General features: G+C 42.9%; 1 protein-coding gene across 3 annotated transcripts in view; it reads left to right on the top strand.

The window, feature by feature from the left end:
• GNA14 (G protein subunit alpha 14) overlaps positions 1–21,864 on the top strand; it is a 150,341-nt gene that overhangs the window by 79,786 nt on the left and 48,691 nt on the right. For all 3 annotated transcript variants that reach the window (XM_006209349.4, XM_072959620.1, XM_072959621.1), the window contains one exon: positions 10,541–10,725. In XM_006209349.4, coding sequence (XP_006209411.1) covers positions 10,541–10,725 — 185 coding nt within the window. The remainder of the gene's footprint in view (positions 1–10,540; positions 10,726–21,864) is intronic.

Genomic DNA, 21,864 nt, shown 5'->3' with positions numbered 1-21,864 from the left:
TCACTGGGAATATAATTAATACACATAATAGCTATCTCATATACGGATTTCTTTTAGTTGAAATGGTCCCCTTTGCTTATGTTTTCCCACTGTCTGTAACAAAGCAACTACTTGGGTTATGCTGTTCAGCTGGTTTTATAGCAAAGTCCAAAAGTTCATCCTTCCAAACATGTTAGCAGTTCCCACAGTTGTCTTAATGAAAATCTGGGGGTTTTGTTAAGCTGGGGGTTTTGTTAAGGTGGAGGTTTATGAAAAGGAAAAGCTGGTTGGCTGTGGATTTTCTTGTCTTAGGCTGTATGTTTAAGCAGTAAATTAGTGTTGTAATGCCAGAGGAGGCTGTAAGTCTCTCCCAACCCCAATATGGCAGAGTTATATTGAGAGTGACCCTATGCTTTATTATCCAAACCAGGACACTTTTGAGAATGAAAAAGGATCCTATGAATAATCCCCTGAGAACAAGCAGTGTAAGCTAGGTCTGGTCCTAGGCAACCAGAGGTATGGTCATCCTGGTTGTTTTAACCCATCTTGGAGAGAGGAGTCCAGCCTGTTTTTGAAATCATTTTCCCCCAAAGAAATGGATGAGTGGGGCTAGAGATTATTATTAATCATGAAGCATTAGATTGTCCCTTGGGAATTATATATGTAACTTTTTTTGGATATCAATAAAAAACACATTGAAAAATTTTTGACCAAATGTTTTGGTCTTAGTCATGCTGGAGCTCATGGCTCTGGGAAGACCGAGGCTCAAATGGGACTTGGCCTGGAAGAAAGGCAACCAGGAAGCTGGCCTTACCCTCCTAGGACTAGTGCCCAGCTGAGGCACTCACTAAATGCTGAATAGACAGTGATTGGAGTGGCTCTCAGCACGTCCTGAATTGGATTGTGACCTGACTTGATTCACGGTTGTACACCAGAAGAGAAATTTCTCTCTTGCAGAGGGTGAAGCCGTGAGGACCATTTGATAAAAACTCGAGTTTCTGAGTTGGCACAAATTTGTTTGTTGTTTTGGGGATTGACAGGAGAATTAAAGTGGGAGAACGTATTTCACTGACATTAGGAAAGGCCCCTGGGAGTTAACTGGTAGGAAAGATTCCAAGGCTTTGTGCTACTGAGATGAGGCATGCTAAGGAAAATGTATTAGGTACTTCTTCAAATATTTAGACATTTAGTGAGCACCTACTCTAGGGCAAGTGTTGTCCAAGGTGCTGGGGTTCAAAGGTAGCAAAGAGTTTCTAATCTAAGGGAAATCACAGATTAATGGGAAGACATATAAACACAAACATCATGACAAGGCAATATTAATAGCAGAGATATAGTAGGAACAGGAAAAAGAGCATGAGTCTTTCTGCCTGGGAATTCAGGGGGATTCACAGTGAAAAGTGATGGTGGTCCAGTGTGATGAGTTGAGTGGGTTGGTCCAGGAGTCAGCAGGCCTCCTGGGATAGAGAAAGGAAGGCAAAGGTGACACGGCCTGAGCTTTAAGTGGTTTATGTAACACTGCTAGTATCTTGCTATTATTTAATCCATGTGTTCTTAAACTGGACCTTTCAAGGGTAAATTCATGTATTTTGATCACAACGGTGCTGAAAGACACAATATTCCTACTTGAATATCTACAGTAGTCCCTCCTTATCCCTGGGGGATGCATTCCAAGACCCTCCGTGGATGCCTGAAACCACACATAGTACCGAATTCTATGTATACTACGTCTTTTCCTGTACACACATAACTTTGATAAAGTTTAATTTATAAATTAGGCACAGTGAGAGATTCACAACATAACTAGTAATAAAATAGAACAATTACAACAGGATACTGTAATTGAAGTTATGTGAATCTGGTCTCTCTCAAAATATCTTATTATACAAATTTAATGCCTTTTTCATCTTAACTAAGCACTTATTACATGCTGTGGCTATAATTTTGGCAATTTGAAGTGCAACAGCAAAGCTAGCACGAATTTCTTTCTCCTCCTTCACAGTTTCACGGATAGAAGATTCGTTATTCTTCTCAGAGATCTTTGCCCTCTCAGCATACAATTTTTTTTCCTTTCCTTACTAAGTCTAGAATTTTTACCTTTCTGCTTAAAGAATGCACTTCACGGCTTCTCTTTGGTGTATCTGAATTGCCAGCATCCCTACTCTTGAGTTTTGGGGCCATTATTAAGTACAATGAGGGTTTTTGAACACAAGGGCTGCGATAACTCGGCAGTCAGTCTGATAACCAGATAGCTACCAGGTGACTAAGGGGCAGGATACGCTGGACAAAGGGATGGTTCACCTCCCAGGCGGGATGGAGCGGGATGGTGAAAGGTTTCACCAGGCTACGCAGAAGGGCATGCAATTTAAAACAAGAATTATTTAATCCTGGAATTTTCTATTTAATATTTTCAGACCATGGTTGACCATAGGTAATTGAAACCACAGAAATTAAAACCGGGGATAAGGGGGTGCTCCTGTACTTAAATCTGAATAAAATTGTCACCTTCTGCCAGAATGATGAGAGGTACTTCAAGAGAACAACTTTTTAACAGTCCAAGGAGGATGGTAGTGCCTTGTACTCTTCAAAGCCCTACACGGTTTGGGAATTCTATGTGCTTTTATTCTTAACCTGAACCTACATTTAATTGCACTACTATCTACTTTTTTTTTTAAAGTACAATTTAACTTATTTTTATTTAAATCTATCTTTGGAGTGGTGGGTGATGGATAAAGAGTGGGCCAGGTTCTCTGTAGTGGCTGGTGGTGCAGCAAAATGCTTCAGTGTTTCAAAATGGTTACCTTGTCTCTTTGTCGGCCCTTCTTGACGCTTTAGGATTTTAAGTCTATCGTCTCTTTTTAGAGCTTCTTTCTTGTCCTTTAATTTATGTCTTGGCTCCATTCTTTCTCCTATTCTTTTTCAACATGAGCAAAAATCAAGCTTTTAGACAGTCGTAACTTGTGCAAGAACAAGTCCTGACGTCAGACTCATTCCTGTGTTGACCATTGTGGGGTTATGTTCTTCCTCATATCCGTTCAAAAGTTGAGAGGCAAAAGTCTTATCAGTGCCCTGGCAGTATGATTTCTTGGTAAACATTTCTGTAAGAATGAGGGAAATGTCAATTTTCAGGAAGAGCAGTGAACTGTGGAAGATTCTAAAAGCATTTATGAAAATGCTTACAATCTGCCTTTTTTAAAAGTAGAGCAATGATGAGTCAAAGTCATAGAGCAGAAGTGATCTCTTGACTCTTGTTATAAGTGAAATGAGTTGTACTTTTAAAGGAATCACTAATATTTTAGCCGTAAGCCACAGAGATTATTCGAATGTGTTTCTCCCTATTCTTTGTATGGTTTATTCATTTTTAGGGAAAAGTGATTGGTATCCTGAGCAATTTCCAAAATAGAGTTTTGTCACTAAAAAGCATTGGACTCTTAAGATTCTATATATTTTATTACTTTTCCAGAAATGAGCGATTGACACAGAACAAGCAAAATTGTGTGACTTCCTGTGGGTCAGCTATAATGTTTGGCTAGTAAGAAAGATCTCTGTATCATGTGACTACAAAGAAGAGATGCATGTCAATCAATGACAGATGTTTCCTGACATAAAGCAGTAAATACTAAGCTAAATATTTGTATTGAATTTTTCAAGAATACCACATTTATAACAAACTGTAGAAATTTGGTTGTATAGGTAAATAGCTCAAATTAATTTAGAGTAAAAATTAATCTTGCTGTCTCGTTGCATTTGAACTTTTAAATGCACTTATGACAAATATTAAGAAGCACATTGTTTTTTGATACTTCAAATTAGAAAAACATTTATTCAAAAATTCCTTGTGATTGAAAATTGTTAGCGTGATCTTTTGGCTTTGCCTCATACAAGAACTGTTCAGAAGTCAAGTCTGGACTTGAAAATACCTTCTTGATCAAAATGAGGCCCAAAGACAGAAAGTAGCAGGAAATACTTGGAATTGTTACTTTTCTTGGTTAGGCCATAAAGATGATTTTGTACATTAGTGAGAATAAAAAGATGATAAAATATGATACAGCATCTTTTGAATTCTGCTCCATTGTTTTAGTGTTACTACGGTTTTTTAAAAAAAATCTCATACTGTCTATTCAGCCTCATCACTTCATTTCTTTCAGCTTTTCCTTTTTGTTTCAAAAGCCTTGTACTTACCTCTTCTGTTAAGAGAGGGGCCAGAACTCCTGTTCTGTGTTGCCTAGGGCATTATCTCTTCTTTTATGGTGAAAAATTGCTCCTCCCCTATTTGCAAGAGCAGAAGAAGCTGGGGAAGGTGGCATGATTGTGAGGGTGATGTGGGGGTTGGGTACAAGTAGGTAGGACTGAGTAAGTGAATCTTTAGGCACCTTAGAAATGTTTTCCCTCTGGAAATGGAAAAAGCTCCCACAGATATATTTTATTCATGCAGAAGTGAAATTGGAGCTTGGTATAAAAACTCATCACCTAAACAGAACAAAATGTAACTCTGTGAGCGTTCCAGTCCCTGGTAGCTTAGTAGAGGTTCCCCTTGGAAGAGCTCTGAGAAAGGCTTCCCAGTCCCTGGGAATCAGAACCTCGAGAGCTCCAGTTAAAAATGCACATTGCCAGGCTCCTGCAAGGACCAGTCAGGGTTGAACTGAGGAGGAGCCCAGGAATCTGCGTTTTTGTGGCACATCCCCCCCTCCATTGGATTGCACTTAGGTAGATGTCTTAGTTCATTTGGGTTGCTGTGAAATACCCCAGACTGGGTAGCTCACGCACAACAGAAATTTATTTCTCACAGTCTGGAGGCTGGAAGTTGGAGAGCAGGGTGCCACCAAGGCTGGGCTCTGGTGAGAGCTCTCCTCCAGGTAGCAGACGTCTCCTGGCATCCTCACGTGGTAGAAGGGGCAGGGGAGTGCTCTGGGCTCTCTTTTATTAGGGCACTAATCCCATTCATGAGGCCTCCACTCTCATGACCTAATTAACTCCCAAAGCCCCTCCTGATACCACCTATTTGGGCATAAGGTTTTCAGCAAAACAATGAGGCCCTGCTGTAGAGCACAGGAGCTATGTTCAATACTTCCCAACGGCCTATAATGAAAAAGAATATGAAAAGGAATATATGTATATGTATAAATGAGTCACTGTGCTGTACACCAGAAATCAGCACAGCATTGTAAATTGACTATACTTCAATTAAAAAGAAAGAATTTTGGGGGGACACAAACATTCTGACCGTAGCAGTCGGGAGTCATTTGGGATCTTCCCCAACATTAGCCAGATCCGCTCCCAAATCAGCATCTTTAGGATAACGAGCACCAGGATTGCAGCACTCTTAGGTGCGTAAACTCCCACCGTGTGGCCCAGGGTCAGCGGTGAGTTTCCAGGGGTCCAGGCAACGTGCCCCCAAATCCAGGCCCTCTCCTCTGGGCCACTCTCCTTGCTGCTGAGAACGGCTCCTGCTTAAGGATGACAAAAGGAATTTTCTTAACGCACCTACCTCACTACCAGGAAACCCTGATACGGAACCTGGGCCTCCCTGTGTGGCTGGCCCCAGGGCCCGCGTGTCCTCATCAGACCGGGCAAGTGGCAGGGCGCCTGCTCCCGTGGGAGGCTGCTTTGTGTACTCAGCAGACTCATCCAGTTAGTCCAGAGTCTCTCCTGGCCAGGCAAACCCTCTTCCTATATCGCTTTCCCAAACCGTGCTCGTCCTGGTTGTCTTAAGTCAATAAATACCCAAGCACGAATGTCTGTCAGACTTGCACTCTGTGCTCTGATCTAGGCTCCAAAGATACCAGGGAACAAGTGCGATAAGGCCCTGTCCCCACAGAGCCAGCCTGCCAGTCACGTGAGAATGTCCATACGTTCTTCTACCCGTTGGTCTCGTAGATCATATACACCAGCGTCCAGAATTGTGTCCCCACTTTTGTTCTGTTTATGTACATTGTCTTCTGTAACACGGAGCTGAAAACAGCAGTTTCCCCTAGATAGTTTGAGAACACATCACAGACTGCGGGAGGTGGCTCTGCCCATCTGAGAAGCTTTATCAGCTCCTCGCTTTGACTCTCGGGGAGGCGGTCTTAACTCAAGGTTGTAGTGAACTTGAGAACAATTGGCTTTCTGTGTAAATGTCCTTGGTCTATCACTTGGAAAGGATTTATTTTACTTTGGCCTCTGTTTCCTCCTGTCTCCTCAAAAGCAACTTCCCCGCCCCTCCCCCCAGCCTTTTGTGTGTTCAAAATTAAGCTGAAACTTGAACCTCATGGCTTTCTCACATATCAGAAAGAGTTTAGAATTTTAGTGCTGAGACATTTTGCTGGACCCTTTTCAGCTACATGAGTTTCAACCTTCAGTGTTTTTGTATGTGGGTGAGGTTCATGGGTAGAATTTCAGAAGCCTCTAGAGAGAAGGAGAGAGAAAGCTCCTTTAAGGATGGAGAGTAAATGGCTCCATTTCACATAAAGAGGACAATAATTTGTGTGCATTGTTTTCTGAAAAAAAATACACAGATCACTGGGGATAGACAAGATGCTTGTAGTTACAATATCACTGAAGTCTTATGATAATGTATTTAATGTGAGTCCTCATGGCAGACAATACTGGCTTTTCACTCATGACGTTCATGTTTCCTTACATAACAAGCTTATTTAAATAAAAAAAAACTTCAATATTATATAATCGTACAGAATGGTACATGGATATGATAAAAATAGCAGGGCAGGTACACAGATGATGGAGTTTGAGGAAACTCCTGGTGAGTTTACTCCTGGTGAAGTTGATGCCAGGAGTCAGCGTCTTGAGAAAAGCTCCCAGCCCTGCAAAGTGCCCACCTCCACCCACAGAAGCAGGAAGCCCACGGAGCTGAACTTTCACTTAAATGGAACACAAGTTATCCATATGTGCTGACCGTGCCAGGACGGCCAGCCACGTAAGTGTGGAGTAACCACTTAACTGAGCGTCTGTGCTGGAAAAGGAAATAACTCATGTTGAAGGCTGGGCGAGGCAGAGGATCCTGGCAGAACGCTGTAGTGAGAGACTCAGAAGAGTATGCGAGCCTTACGAGAAGCAGTTGGGAGAAGCAGGTTGGTCTCCTGCCTGGAGGTCAGAGGGCACAAAGCAGGGAACGCGCGCCAGGCCCTCTGGGGAATCTGTTACCAGCCAGAGTGCCTTGCCCAGAAGTTGCCTGCTGATTTTATTACAGACCACATTTGTGGTAGGATAAGTAAGAACCTCAAACTAGCAGGCTCTTAATGAAAGTTTTGCAGTACTTATGACCCATTGTTGACCACCGCCCCCGCCCCAAGTATGAAAATAGTGAAGCAAAAACTAAATGGAGGAGAGCAGGCGTTCCCCTTACTTACAATTGGAACAGAATCTAGAGATGGAATTGCAGTTTTACTCCTTTCCGTGCCCTGTGTTTTAACCACATTGGATTCAGGAGCGAAAGTCCTCTGGGCTGCGGTCCCCTCCCCTGTCTCCCCTCCCTTGTCTCATCTGATTAAATCTCTTGGTCACCTGACACCAAAGTTCGCCTTCGAACCAAAGGCTTCCTCCTCCCTGTGAACCAAAATGCTGCTCCCAGAGTGAGGGCTCACATTCTCCTGCTGTCGGCGGGGGCCCGGGAGGGGCGCCCACCTGCATGTTGATATTGTGGGGGAGTCCATGAGAAAGTTCTCACAAAGGGATAAGAAACAAAGGAGAGTGGATCCACGCTACTGACCCAAACCATACATTCTAATGTGCAATTAGGTAAGATGTCAAAGCTAGGTCACCTAATCCTCCAATCAAAGATAATTCTCATTCTAAAAATCATATCCTTTAGATGTTTCTTTTACTCGTCCAGAATAAGTGAACAGTTGCACTTACTGTATAAGTGTTGAGTTTCTGTTTAGAAGAATTAAGGAAACTCAGCTCAGACCCTTAGCTTGAGTTTACTGGTCCCCTGGTCCTGGTCACAGCCGTCATTGCCAAGAATGACTTTCCTCTCATGTGTCCGCCGCCACCTCAGCCCCCCTCTGCTATTGGAACTGGCTCATTTAGAGCAGAGCTCTGAAGAACTAAAGTCCCAAGTGTTAGAGTCTCAGTACCAGATGAAGTCAGTGCTTTAGCTGATAGGAGGGTGTGGCTTGGCCATTTATTTGGGAAAACACTCAGTGTACATGGTGTTATTGTGGGAAGTGGATATATCAATGTAGATCTGGATTTAGACTCAAGACTCAACACTTCCAAGCTGAGTGACCTCAGACAAACTTTGACCTTGGACAAAGATTATATAAACTGTGTAATCTTTTTGATTTTCAGTGTCCCTTCTGGAAAAAGAAGATACAAGCTGGGTTGTGTTGAGTCTTAACTGAGAGTGAGAGGCTGCCCCACATCCAGTCTCTGCTCTCGTGACCTCAGCCCTGGGGGGTGTGTCTCTTCTTTGCCTTTGCCTATCCTTTTTTTGCCCCATATTTGGTTTTTTATTCTTCAAATAATCACAATATAGAACTTAAGAATATTTTAAACTATTAGTATTGATAGAATACATTTATAACTTCTTTTTAATTAATCTTCAAAATCACTTGTAACCTTTTCTTTTCAAAGTGTTCCAGGTCCAAAAGCAAAATCATGGCTTTTTAAAAATGTTTCTGTGTTTGGGGCTGGTAGCGTGGTTGGCTTTACCTTTTTGTAGGTGAATGGCTGTAATATCTGAAAAGGTTCTCTACCCTGGGGTAGAACTTTGGGGTGAGTCTTGAGTGATTTTTCTGGCTTAAGAGGGCCCAAGTTGTAGTGTGCCTTGAGATGGTTATATTATCTCTCTGTTCTGTCAGCTTTGTGGTGTATACCATGTAGAAGTATTAACATTAGCTTGAGGAAAGGTAGCTCTGGACCCGAGGTCGACCTTGCTGGAGGGAATAGAAGCAATCATGGCAACGTAATAGATGGAAGAAGATGTAGGGACCCCAAGACTCTGTAAGAGCAGAGATCTAATCTGATCCAGGACTCTGGACCAAGCTCTGACAGTGTAGGGTCTTCCCACAGGTCCTCACATTATCATACGGGGTCTAAACAACCGAGAGTCACCACGAAAGGGTGGCTTCAGGGGCATCTGGTCTTATCACAATCATCTTTAGACAATTCATATCTTAATTTTCTGCAGTTGTCCGTTTTATAAGATCTATGCAGGAAGACTGACTTCTCAACGTTTGTTACATCCATTCTTTCATTTAGCCACTTTGACTATACTTCAATTTTTTTAATGTGTCAATTTCTGGTATACAGCATAATGTCCCAATTATGCATATATATATACATATATTTGTTTTCATATTCTTTTTCATTAAAGGTCATTGTAAGATATTAAATATAGTTCTCTGTGCTATACAGAAGAAATGTGATTTTTAAATCTATTTTTATATATAGTGGTTTAACATATGTAAATCTTAAACTCCAAATTTATCCCTTCCCACTCCCTTACCCACCATAACCATAAGTTTGTTTACTATGTCTGCAAGTCTGTTCTTTTTGTAGATAAGTTCACTAGTGTCCTCTTTTTTCTTTTCTTTTTTTTTTTTTTTTAGCCTCCACATATGAGTGATATCATATGGTCTTTCTCTTTCTGGTTTCCTTCACTTGGAATGATGATCTGTAGGTCCATCCATGCTGCTGCAAATGGCATTATTTTATTCTTTTTTATGGCTGAGTAGTATTCCGCTGTGTAAATACACCACAGATTGTTTATCCACTCATCTGTCGATGGACATTTAGTTTGCTTTATTTAGCCACTTTCTGAGAGCTGACTCTCTAGCTGGCACAATGTTGGTGGTACCCAAATGAATGACTCCCATGCCCTACCCTTCCCAGACTAAGGATGTAGTAAGAGACATATCGGCAAGCAATCATTTAGGGGATGTGCCCCACTGGGGTGTCCACAGGCACTTTGAGGGCTTAAAGGGGATGGGCTTAACTGTTCTGGGGGTGGAGGGGAAGAAAATTCCTTTGGTGGGGTGATATTTGTGGTGAAACTTGCAGGCCGAGGCGTGGGCAGCCTGGCTTCTAATCCCAGCTCCATATTTGCATCGGTCTTGCCAGTTTCCTCATCCCCAGCTTGGGCAGACAGCACCCACCTTTCCTGCCTCCAGAGGTGGAAGGGAGGCAGCAGTGAGCAGAAGGTTCTTTCTTGCACCGCTGCAGCGTGCTAGTTGTTGACACATGTTTCCAGGTCTTAGGGCAAGGGATGCGGGGCGTGGGTGGTTCCCTGGGGCCTACACAGTGTCAGTCACAAGAGCTGATGGTTAGGATTGCTCCTAGAGACAGGGACACTCGTGTGTCCTCAATAAATCGTGTGTGCACATGCGTGTGATATTCAAGGCCTTCTAGAGCACAGGGTAAGGACCCCTCTGCCCAGGGGTTTAGGATGGTATTACTCTCCAGCTTAAACTGTGTAAGCATTCAGCAGGCCCTTTCCAAGTCCACCCCATCCACCTCGTACTCCTAATATTGGCCAACCCTGCCTGGAGGTCCTTTCTTTCTCAGTGAGTTCCTTTGAAAGACTGCTGACTACGTTTTTTCACTTGTTTTGTCTTATTAGGAACTGGTGAAAGTGGCAAAAGCACCTTTATCAAGCAGATGAGAATTATCCACGGGTCTGGTTACAGCGATGAAGACAGAAAGGGGTTCACAAAGCTGGTTTACCAAAACATATTCACTGCCATGCAAGCCATGATCCGCGCCATGGACACCCTGCGGATACAGTATGTGTGTGAGCAGAATGAGGTAAGGAGCTTCAGGGTGTTGGACCTATGGGTGAATGCAGGCTCTCCTCTTCTGGTCGGCCTGTGTCTCTGAACTAAAAGATTTATTGGGTGCTTCTGTCAGCGGCCAAAAGCAGCTCTGGAGCTCAGGCTCAGGGCAGAGTTCCTCCCAAAGATTGTGGTGAATTTAGTAACAGCCCTGCAGTCTTATTTCTGCAGAAGTTCTAGCACAAAAGCAGTGTGTTGCTTCCCATTGCGCCATGATTCAGAAGTGTGGGTAGTCCTTTCGGTGGCTTTTTTCAGGTGCTGAGAAAAGAAAGACACACAGACACATCTTTTCTTTTGGCTAAGATACCTGGTTAATTTCTAACTTCCTTAGCGCCATGGAGACCTTGGGTTTACAGTGGGCAACTTTTTAAGAATTCTCAGTCTTAGGAAGTATTTTCCTAAATGCCCTGCAGACTGCTCAAAGAAGTCAGCGGGTTTTGTTTGTTTGTTTTGGGAGCTGGCCCTTCTTAGGAGCTAAGTGGTGGTTTATGAAGAGTGAAGCTCTTGTCCCAACTAGCAATGGACTCTCATAAAGCAAGGATATCAAGCTGCCACTGGCTTTCCTGTCACCTGGGGTTATTTGAAATACACATGTGTTTAAGACTGTAGGAAAATAATGAGGCAGGAGGGTGGGAGGAAGAGACAAAAAAAATTTTATATGGTATACTGGAATGTAAAGCCATAGGGAAATGTTGTGTCTGAGCTCATTAAGAATCTAGATGACAAACAGGGTTTATTTAAAGTAATTGATACCAAGTTACAACATGACGTGATGCTAAAGAGAAAAATTCTAAGATGAACCTCTTGTGGATCTATTAAAAAGAATTCAGCAGCTCAGTCTGCTTGGATCTAGAGATTCTACTAAGTGAAGTCAGACACAGAAAGGCAAATATGGTATCACTTACATGTGGATCTAAAATGTGATACAAATGAACTTATTTACAAAACAAACAGACTTACAGACATAAAAAACAAACTTATGGTTACCAAAGGGGAAAGCGGGGAAGAGATAAATTAGGAGTTTGAGACTTGCAGATACAAACTACTGTATATAAAACAGATAAACAACTAGGTCCTACTATACAGCGGAGGGAACTATATTCAGTATCTTGCAATAACCTATAATGAAAAAGAATACATACATATATATATATATCTGAATCACCATGCTGTACACCAGGAACTAACACATTGAAATCAACTATACTTCAATTTGAAAAACATTTAAAAAAATTAAAAAAAGAATTTAGCTGCTAAAACGCCAGAATGGCTTAAAGGCTTACGTGTGGACCTCAGGGACATCATGAACTTGTGGCACCTGTTTTCATGTATATTTTATATATGTGATATATACGAAGAGTTTCGTAGCAATGGATCTAATGCTTGTATTACTCAGTGGCTGGGCTACATAGGAGAACACAGCTTGCACCGAATTTTAGATGTATCTTTATAGTGTGACTGCAACCCCATGTCTTTACCACCATCTCCTTGCAGTCTTGAGGAAATGAAGGGGTGTGTCTTGGCTATAGCTTCAACCTTGAACAGTGTCAGGCTGAAAAGTGTGTGTATGTGTGTGCACGTGCGGGGGCCGTGGTGGGAGTTAGCTTTTACTCCATCTGGTGCCAGGTCACATGCGGGGTCCATACTGAGCCTTCCGGAGATTCTAGAAGTGATTCTGATGATTCCTATACACGTTGGTTTTGAATACACGCATTATACCTTTTTGAATGTGTGCATTAAAAAAAAGAAAAGAAAAACCCCGTGCAAGTTATTTTAAAAATAAGGCCATCTGTGGAAATTTAAGATTATTTCAGAGAAGAGGTATGTCAGGAACGTCCTTGTGGTGATTTTAGTTAATGTATTTTCCTTCTTTGTAAAGAGGCATTTTGTTTCCCAGTCAGAATGGGGTGGCTGGGGAAAGCTTGGAATTTAGGGGTAGATTTGTAAATAGGCCTGTTGAGAAGAAAAGGCTCAAATAGAAGTCGGTGCTGCTTACCTTGGCAATGGGTGTTGGTAAACCTGATCAGATTTAGTAGGTCTCTGGGTTTGTTTTGGTTTGGTTTTCCCTCAAGGTCTTCTAGAGGTACTCCAAGTTTATATTTCACACAAAAAGGTTTTATAGGGTTGGACGTTCCACCACTTTCTTCCTTCCTCTTGATCTTAATTCTTTTTCATAAGGCCATGTCCACTTGCCCACTAATCTGCGTTAGTTTCCTTGCAGCTGCCATAACACAGGACCTTGAACTGGGTGGCTTGAAACAGATTTATTCCTTCACGGTTCTGAAGTCTGGAAGTCTGAAATCACGGTGACTGGTTCCAACTAGAGGCTCTCGGGGAGGCTCTGTTCCATGCTGCTCTCCTGGCTTTTGGTGGTTGCTGGCAATCTTCAGGGTCCTTTGGCTTATAAATTCGTCAACCCATTACTGACTCTGTCTTCATATAGCATTCCCTCCCGTGTGTGTCTCTGTGTTCATATGGCATCCTCCTCTCTGCTTGTGTCTGAATCTCCCTCTTCTTATGAGGACACCAGTCTCTGGGTAGGGCCCATCCTAATCCAGTGTGACCTCACCATAGCTTGATTACATCTACAAAGACCCTATTTCCAAGTAGTTACTTTCTGAGGTTTGGGGTTTGCCTGAATTTCAGGGGAGCACTATTCAACCTAGCACAGTCTGCCCTCTGCCCCCACAGATTGTCCATCCCAGAAACAAAATACATTCACCCCATTCCTATATACCCCAAAGTCTTAACCCATTCCAGCATTAACTGTAAGTCTGAAGGCTAATCTAAATGTCAACCCAAAAGGCCCCCAATCTCATCATTTAAATCCTCCAAATCAGGGGTGGGTGAGTCTCTGGCTATGGTCCATCCTGGAGCAGAATTCCTCTTCTTCCGCAGATGAGTGAAGCTAGGAGATGAGTCAGTGCTACCTGTCTCCTCCCCCATTGCTGTCTCTGGCTCCATTCTCAGTGCCTTCTTTCTACTTCAAGTACTTGCATTCCTGCTTCATAAACTCCCTCTTATCTCTCAAACACATGCCAGGGACGAACCACATGTTGAAATGGTTTAAGGAGAGGCAACAGAATGAGTGGAAAGAACACTGGGTTGATCCCCTCAGTCTGGGCTCTACTGATGGCTCCCCTGGGGGTCTCGAGCCAGGGTCAGCAAACTTTAAAGGGCCAGAGAGTAAATATTTTTGGCTTTGAGGGCTCTGTAGTCTCTGCTGCAACTCTTCTGCCTATTGTTTGTGCAGACGTAGCCCTTGGGCAGTGGATAAGCCAGCTAGTGAGGCTGACTTACAAAGGCTATTTGCAAAATGTGAAAGCTGTTCTTAACCTCATGGTTAAAACAAACAGCCAAGAGCAGATTTAGTGCATGGGCTGGAGTTTGCTGATTCAGTCTTAGGGCAAGCCTTGTAACCTCTCTGGTCTTGCACCCCTCATCTGTTAAACGCAGAGAGCGCATGCTCTGCCTACTCCATAGGCTGACGTGAGCCAAAGGAAGTGCTTTGCAAATTAAATGGCACTGGAGAAATGGAAGGTTATTATTGGGGCAAGCTTGAAAACCAAAAATGGACTCACTGTTCCTTCTATTATTTGTTTAGGTCATTTGGATCCATTTCTTTATTATTTTCCAAATAATTTTCTCTCGGGGCTAGTCCTGATTCCAAATGTGAAACTATAACAAAGTTCCCTTCTTAGGTCATAGAATGATAAAATGATTAGTGCTCTAGGAGTTTAAATAATTACTTAAGGCACATGATACATGCTTTCTTTACAAAGTGTTGCTTCATTTAAAACAGTGGATTAGTTAAGACAGGGATGAACATGCCTTTAATCAGCTTTTCTTTTCAGTCGTGCTATCATTCCCTCTCTTCTTACCGCTGAATGTTTATTTCCATTATTTGATTTTTTTTTGGAGCTGGAAACGCTTTCTTAAAAGTATCTAGAAGGGAATTAAGAGTGCTTTTATAGGGTTTTATTTTAAATGTGAGCAAGATTACTGCTCAGCTAGGTGGCTGAAAATCTTTGCCTCTTACTTGACAGGCTGCTTAGGAAAGGAAATTGATCAGGAATTTACTGTAGCATTCGGTTTTTAACCGTGTTTTTTCAGTTGAGATACAGCCTTGAACATTATTTCCTTACATGCTGCTGGCCTTTTTTTTTTTTTCCAAAAGAAATGATTCATATGTATTTGCTCACCCTGTTGATAAGTCGTAATTTTTATGAATGTCTCTCAAGAGTGTCGTATGAGCACATATTAGAATTTATGACTTGAATAAATATTACAAAGGCGTTTGCTCAATGTCATGACTCCTAAATTAGAATTAACTTATAACTTATGTTCACTAGTGATAATTTCACCGAAAAGCTTCATAGTTTTGACTGTTTGTAATGTTTCCTAATTAAGAAATTCTCATTCCAGGCCTGTCCTGTGGTGAAGGAAATCTTACCCCTTCAACATTCTGCAGAATCTGCTTGGATAGTTCAGAAACAGAATTTCCAGAGGGCAAAGGACAGCCCTGCCTGATATATCAGGAACTTTTTAGCTCTATATTCAGTGATTGTTAGAAAAGAGAACAAGACCCCTGCACCGTGGCTGCATCATATTTGCATGTAACGCACACACATTTAATTGTAAGGGCTCATCATAAAAACAAAAACAACATCTTAAAAAAAGAGTTAATAATTAAACATAAGAGGAGTATTTTGCCTGCCATTCTGCTTCAAGTACCTGATCCCACTGTATAAATATACCACATCTTTATCCAGCCATCTGTCAATGGACATTGAGGCTGTTTCCATGTCTTGGCTATTGTAAATAGTGCTGCTATGAACATTGGGGTGCAGGTGTCTGCTGTCTTGATTCAAGTTTTGCACATCTTTCATTTGGGTAGACAGATGTCTTTGTCGTCGGTTCCCTGCAGTGTCTTGGGTTTCAGTCCCTTGGAGCTCCCGGCTCTCCTGATCGCTGGGTGTATCAAACACATGCGAAACAATGGTCCTCAATCTTGGGAGCTGTTGGAATCTCCTGGGAGGCTCTTCTCTGCTGCCCAGGGTACCACCCCAGAAAGTTGGAGCTAAATATTCTTGGGATGCGGCCCAAGCTTTTGGATTGACTTTTAGGAGCCTCCCAGGTGATTCTGATTAGGCAGCCAAGGTTGAGAACCACTGATGTATATATCTTAACACTATCTGGAGGTGTTCAGTTCAGATTGTATTTTCCTATCAACCTTTCCATAGAGGAGAGGGGGGCTTCTGGTAATCTCTTCCATGGAATGACCTAATTAATCTCCATCCCCAGGTAAACTGAGTGGCCAGCACTGAGGGTGTTTGTTCAGCTCAGCAGTGCTGGGGGGCCTTGGGGAGATGAGATGATGACACTTTGGCAGCATCTCCAGGTGACGTTTTTGAATTCATGGCAGATTCTGTTTGTTTCCTTTCAGTCTCTCAGGGGCCCAGCACAGTATCGTGCCGACAGCTTCTTGGGATGGGGTGGGAGTCAAGGACGAAGAAGGAGCCATATTTCATTCTCCAGAGGTCACGTCCCTGGGTCTTCTCACTCTCTTTGTCCTGCTATTGCTATAAGAAAGTTACCATTTCTTTTTGTTCAGTAAAGGATCAGGGATAAAGGTTATGCTGATAACATGCCCAAGGTACAGATACGGTTTAATAAAAACACATTACAATTTCATTTTGTGAAGAGACATTACCTGAGGAAATTGAGTAGTTACATATTTTCACTCATCATTAACAGACATTCTTACTTATTGAGATGGTAATTCACTAGGTATAAAACTTAAACATCAAGTATCCAACTTCGCTTTTAAGCAACAAAGTCTGGCATTGATGGGGCAGGATCACAGAAGACATTTTCTAACACCAAAAAGAGCCTTGATAATGTCTATATAACTCCTCCAGCTTAACTTTGTAGCCTCAGAAAGCAAGAGGCTGCAGGTCCAGAAGGGTCTATTAAAGATGCATGTGAGGAAATCAGGCCCAGCTGAGTGGCCAACTCAGGTGGCTCTTTATAGGAGAGTTTCTCAGGGCTTATGTATTTTGAGACCCTCTTATTTTCTAATTTTTCAAACATTTGTTTAACTGTATTTTTCCGTCCCACTTCCTCATCCAATTTGAAAAGTTGGATTCTGCATGAGCCTCTGCGAGCAGGGAAGCCAGTGTCGAGTCTTTGGCTGTAGCCCAGGGTTAATGGTTCTCTGGCACACTGTAAACGCAGGCTCTGCCTTCCTGTGTCCGAGCGGATGCTAAAAATCACCTGGTACATCTTTCTCCTTACTAAGAATCTGGAGTTCTACGTAGTGCCACAGCAACGACCAAGTCTCCACCAAAATCCTAGGCTGGAGTTTTCCCATTTATCCCAGTAGTTCTCTGATGAATCAGTGTTGACTTTCATGTGAAAGTTGCTTCAGAGCTGGAGATGTCAGAGTTTGGAAGATGGGGAAGAATAGGAGGAAAATAAGAAAGCACTGGTTTTCTCCTTAATCACAGTCAGAAGTAAAGCTGACCATCCACAGCCCATTAAGCCTGGCTTGGGAGCTGAGGAAGGTTTGGGGCCAATGATGGGTAATGAGATTGATTTGACCATTGAAATACTAATTTCTTCCCTTACCTCAAGGGTAGATATGAACCGACCACACCCAAAGAAATGCTTGAGAAAATCTGGCGAAAAGGGAAAATCTCACAAAGTTACAAACAATCCAAGAACTAGTGTGACCATCCTTCTGTTTGAACATCTATCCATCCGTCTGACATATGTGAAATATTTGCCTTGAGTCTTTTATATTGCACCCAACTTTGCTGCTATCTTAAAATACAAGATGAACACGTGAACCACCCTCACAATTCAAAATTCCTTAGCAAAAGCTAGAATCATTGATGCTGGTAAAATTCTTATTAGGTCTAAAGTCTTTCACAGTTTGCTTTCTCTTCAGGGCTGAGCAGCACTCTCATTTTCTGATGGTAGAGAGGTAACAGTGTGTGAGTGGTACTCTTTTTCTCAGACCTGCCTTTTCTGATTAGTTACTTCACTGATGAATGAATGCCACAAACATGTGCCAGGAGGTAAATTATCCCAGGGTTTGTTTTAGAGTCCCTCCAGGAGAATCACGTGTTCATCTGGTATTATTGAATTTAGAGGTAAATTTTCTTATTAACTGGTTAATCAACTCTGCAGTGTTATCATAGGCAAAACATCCCAGAAAGCATTCTTTCTCCATTGAAAGCTTTTTCTTCCCCAGGTGTGGGCTCAAATGGGATGCAGTTACTAATCCAACAGAAACAAACTGTTCAAGGTCTGTGTGTGTGCACGTGTGCACAGTGTGTACGGGAGGGTGAGTGGGTGTATTTACTAGTAAACCTATCTTCAGAGTTAAAACCATATTCATTAGAAGCCAGAACAGTTGGCTGTTTTTTCATTGATGCTTCTTTGTCAATGAAAGCTCAGATGTTTTTAGGGAGCTTTGACACATTGCATCTCATGTTCTTCATCCTGGTTTCTGACACCTCAAACTCTGTTAAGTTAAATGAAGTATGGTCGAAAGTAATGTAAAATCACTTTCAAATTGTCACTGTTGCTCTGTATTTTCCCTGAATTAAAGATTTTTAAGTGCCTTAGCACTTTTTATCTGTAATTAGAAGTAGAGATACTGGGACATTTGTTTCAGTTGACCATTTACGGATCTGGTTAGAAAATTATTTGCTCTTGTGTGTGAGTGTATAAGAGTAGAAAGATGACTGGTTTTCGAAATTCTCTCTCTCTCTTTAAAGACACGTTTGGTCTTTCAATCATTCAAATAGTGAAGATGGAGTAGTTGCAAAAGGGTTGAGGGTGATAGGAATAGCTTTGTATTTTAGGTGCCTCCGTTCTCTCCCTTCCTTCTACACTGAGAGCACAGAAGTGACTGAATGATGGCATTCGTGAGAGACCTCCATGGTCAACAGTGGTGATTCTCCCCAAGGCCCCGAACTCCTCCCTCCCCCATTGTACCTCTGCTTTGTGTTCATGTGGAGTGTCTTCCCTGTTGGGCTGTGTGGAGGCTTCACTTTGGGGTTTTATCATCATTTTTTATTATCATCATGATCATCATGCTCTGGATCAGTCCATGTGCAGAACCCTAACAATGTTATAATTACTCCAAACAAGAAAGTCATTCTTTCTGAGGTCAAGTTCGTTCTGGATGGGCTAGCAAGAGACGGCAGCTACCCTGCCTCTCCCTTACCTCCTCAGCTGCCTTGGGCAGATCACCAATGCTCTCAGTGTTTGTATTTCTTTTCTTAATTGAGAGCTCCATTGGCTCCCAGTGATAATGCAAAATTTAAATATATGGGTAACCTACCTTCAGAAGCAAAAAATTATATTTTGCTGTGTCCTGAATAGGTTACTTTTTTCACCAAAATTTTATTTTTTATGACTTTAGCTTATAACTTCCCAGTTAATAAGACACTACATCACATATAATGTTATGTCTTATATATCAGCATAGGCTGTTTTATTTCATAATCCAGGAGGTTTTCTTCAGATACAGTAGAAAGTAGCAGAACAAGAACCAGAAAGGCACACATACCAGACTTGCAGAGAGGAGATCCAGGTTCCAGAATATGCGTGGTTTGCAGATGCGTCCTCACCCCCTTCCCGAGGGTAAGACCAGATTTTAGGTGTTTAATATCTACTTTCAAAAGAAGGAATTGAATGAATGAACGAGTGGTCCTCCTTCCCGCAGATGCTGGCATCTGCATCCCTGCGTCTCCTCTCACACGTCACCATGAGAACAAGCGTCGGTGGACAAGCACGTCCCTCACAGAAATCTTCAGTCAGAGTGGCGGAGAGATGAGGCAGAATTCATGCAATGTCTTTCAAATTGCTTGGTTTCTTTAACATGTTTTTTAAATGACAAGGTTAAAGGGTTGGAGAAGAATCTTCCCAAACAGTTAGACGTTGCTCCTGCTGGTGATTTCTTTACGCCCTCACTCAGAGAGAAAGCGCCAAGCTGGACCAGGCAGTCATGGCTGTGACTGTCCACGTCTGCGTCTAGCCCAGGGCTTTGCTTGCGGGGAAACCGGGAGCTTGTCCTTTTGAATCGTTCTCTCCACTTGCCTATCTGCCGGGGACAAGTCCTTGTCACTGTAGTTAGAGTGGCTCGTTTTTATTTCTTCACTTTGGCCAGAGATGACTCTTCTTACTCTCAGCAAAAATGTGACTGATGTCCTTCCTGAACCACTGCTCCCCCCATTTCATTGTTACGGAAACCCGCTCACGAGAGTTTCACTACCCTGCTTCCAGGAGAGTGCAGTTTCTGCCACCAGAGGTTCATGTGAATGGCTGATAATGCCTTAGAGTCATTTCCACCTAGGAAACTTCGAGATGAGGACTCAATCCACAGCAGTGGTAGTCACTTGCTGCGTCTTTGTTTTATGGATTAAGTGAATGGTACAAGTTCAAAGCTCCCTCTGAATGAGACGCTGGGCCCAAAAGATAAAATGACCACTAGTCTAGAATCCTAGGGCTTCAAGGATTTAACGTGGTCTGTTTCCCTTGAAGCAGGGTCCCCCGAGTGAAAGTCTCCCTGTGGCTCCCGGGTCCTCAGTGACTGTCGCAGCCCTCCCAGGGCACGGCCACGAGCCTCTGAGCAGTGCTCTCTCCCGTGGAGTGAAGCCCTTAGGTGACTGTCTCTCCCAGCTCACGCTGAGCTCCTCAAAGGCAGTGCTGTGTTCATGTCTGTTTCCTCCAGCCCTCAGACAAAGGTGGTGCCAAAAAAAAAAAATCTGCCTTTTGCATTCCAGGCGGACAGTATCAGAAATTGCAAGTTGTTACATCATAGTTTGGGCATTAAAAACAAAACAAACCCACCCAATAATGCAGACTGAACAGGCTTTTTTCCCGTTTTACAAGCATCCTGGCTGCTGGCATCAGCATCTCTACTGCTTGCTCCTTCAGCTGCAAACACAGTGAGCTCCCCTACCTCAGCCCCAGGACTCCCGATGTCCCTTCAAGTCCAGGGCTTTGCACATGCTCTCCGCTCTGCCCTTCCCGCCTCTCTTTGTCTGGCCAAGTCTTTCTTGGCCTCCACTGGAATGGAAGCTCCACGAAGGCTAAGGACATGTCTGCTTTTACACACCTTTGTAGCTCCAGTGCTGACATGGACACAGGCCAGTTTGTCAAAAGCCTGTGCACCGAAGAACCAATTTCTGGGGCAAGTGAATCCAATTTTTTATGAGCCCATGCAGCTGATCTTAGGACCACCTTCTGGCCTTTCCTGAACTCATCTCTGAGCTTGTCTCTCTCCAGTGTCCTCTGCTCTCCCTGTTGGATTGTGTTTTGCGGCACATCGATGCGTCTCTGTTTGTTCACGTTCTCCATCTGTTGGAACATCCTGACACCCATTTCCTCTACACGCATACATAGCTGACTTCATTGATTCATCTTGAATAAGTCGTCCAATACCGTAGCAGACTTTCTTTGACAGCCTCCCTCTCTCCTCCTCCCAGGGGTGCAGCACTGTCCTCAGTGTACCTGTAACATTACTGTAGAACTTTCTTATTATTTATGCACCTCTCCCACTTCAGATGTGGAGTTCTTTGAGATTGGGATTCATGTCCTGTTCATCTCTACATGCCTTTGGGCTCAATACTTGTTAGCGAAGTGACATTAGAACCTTCTGTGAAGATACCATAATGCCAAAGCTGCCTGAGAGCTTTTTCCAAGGGCTCAAATCTGCAGTCTTAGAGAATGACTGAGTTGTTCTTAACACATTATATTTTTGCCTCTTTACCTTTGGGGCTGTGATAATGGGCACAAAGGAACAGAGTCTGCATGGCTGTGTTCTTCTTTTCCAAAGAAGTGTTTGGCAGGTGGGAATACAGCTTCTGAGTCGCATGGTCATGGGCCTCAGAATCCGCTGTAGGGAGCTCGGGACGGGCCATAGTCAGCCCTTGAGATGTGTTTGGTGAACTGCAGACATCTCCGGCTCTGAAAGCTGGGTGGGCGGCAAGGACTCTTTTCAGGCTGAAACACCCGGCAGCTGTTTTGGAATCCCACAGGGCTCAAACAGACAAAAAATGGTGCTGTAGGGAGAATGGCTTGTTTATGAGCTAGA

Source organism: Vicugna pacos, chromosome 4 (assembly GCF_048564905.1).
Source record: "Vicugna pacos chromosome 4, VicPac4, whole genome shotgun sequence".
In the NCBI taxonomy this organism is placed as follows: Eukaryota; Metazoa; Chordata; class Mammalia; order Artiodactyla; family Camelidae; genus Vicugna; species Vicugna pacos.
This window is presented reverse-complemented; position numbering and strand designations above follow the sequence as displayed.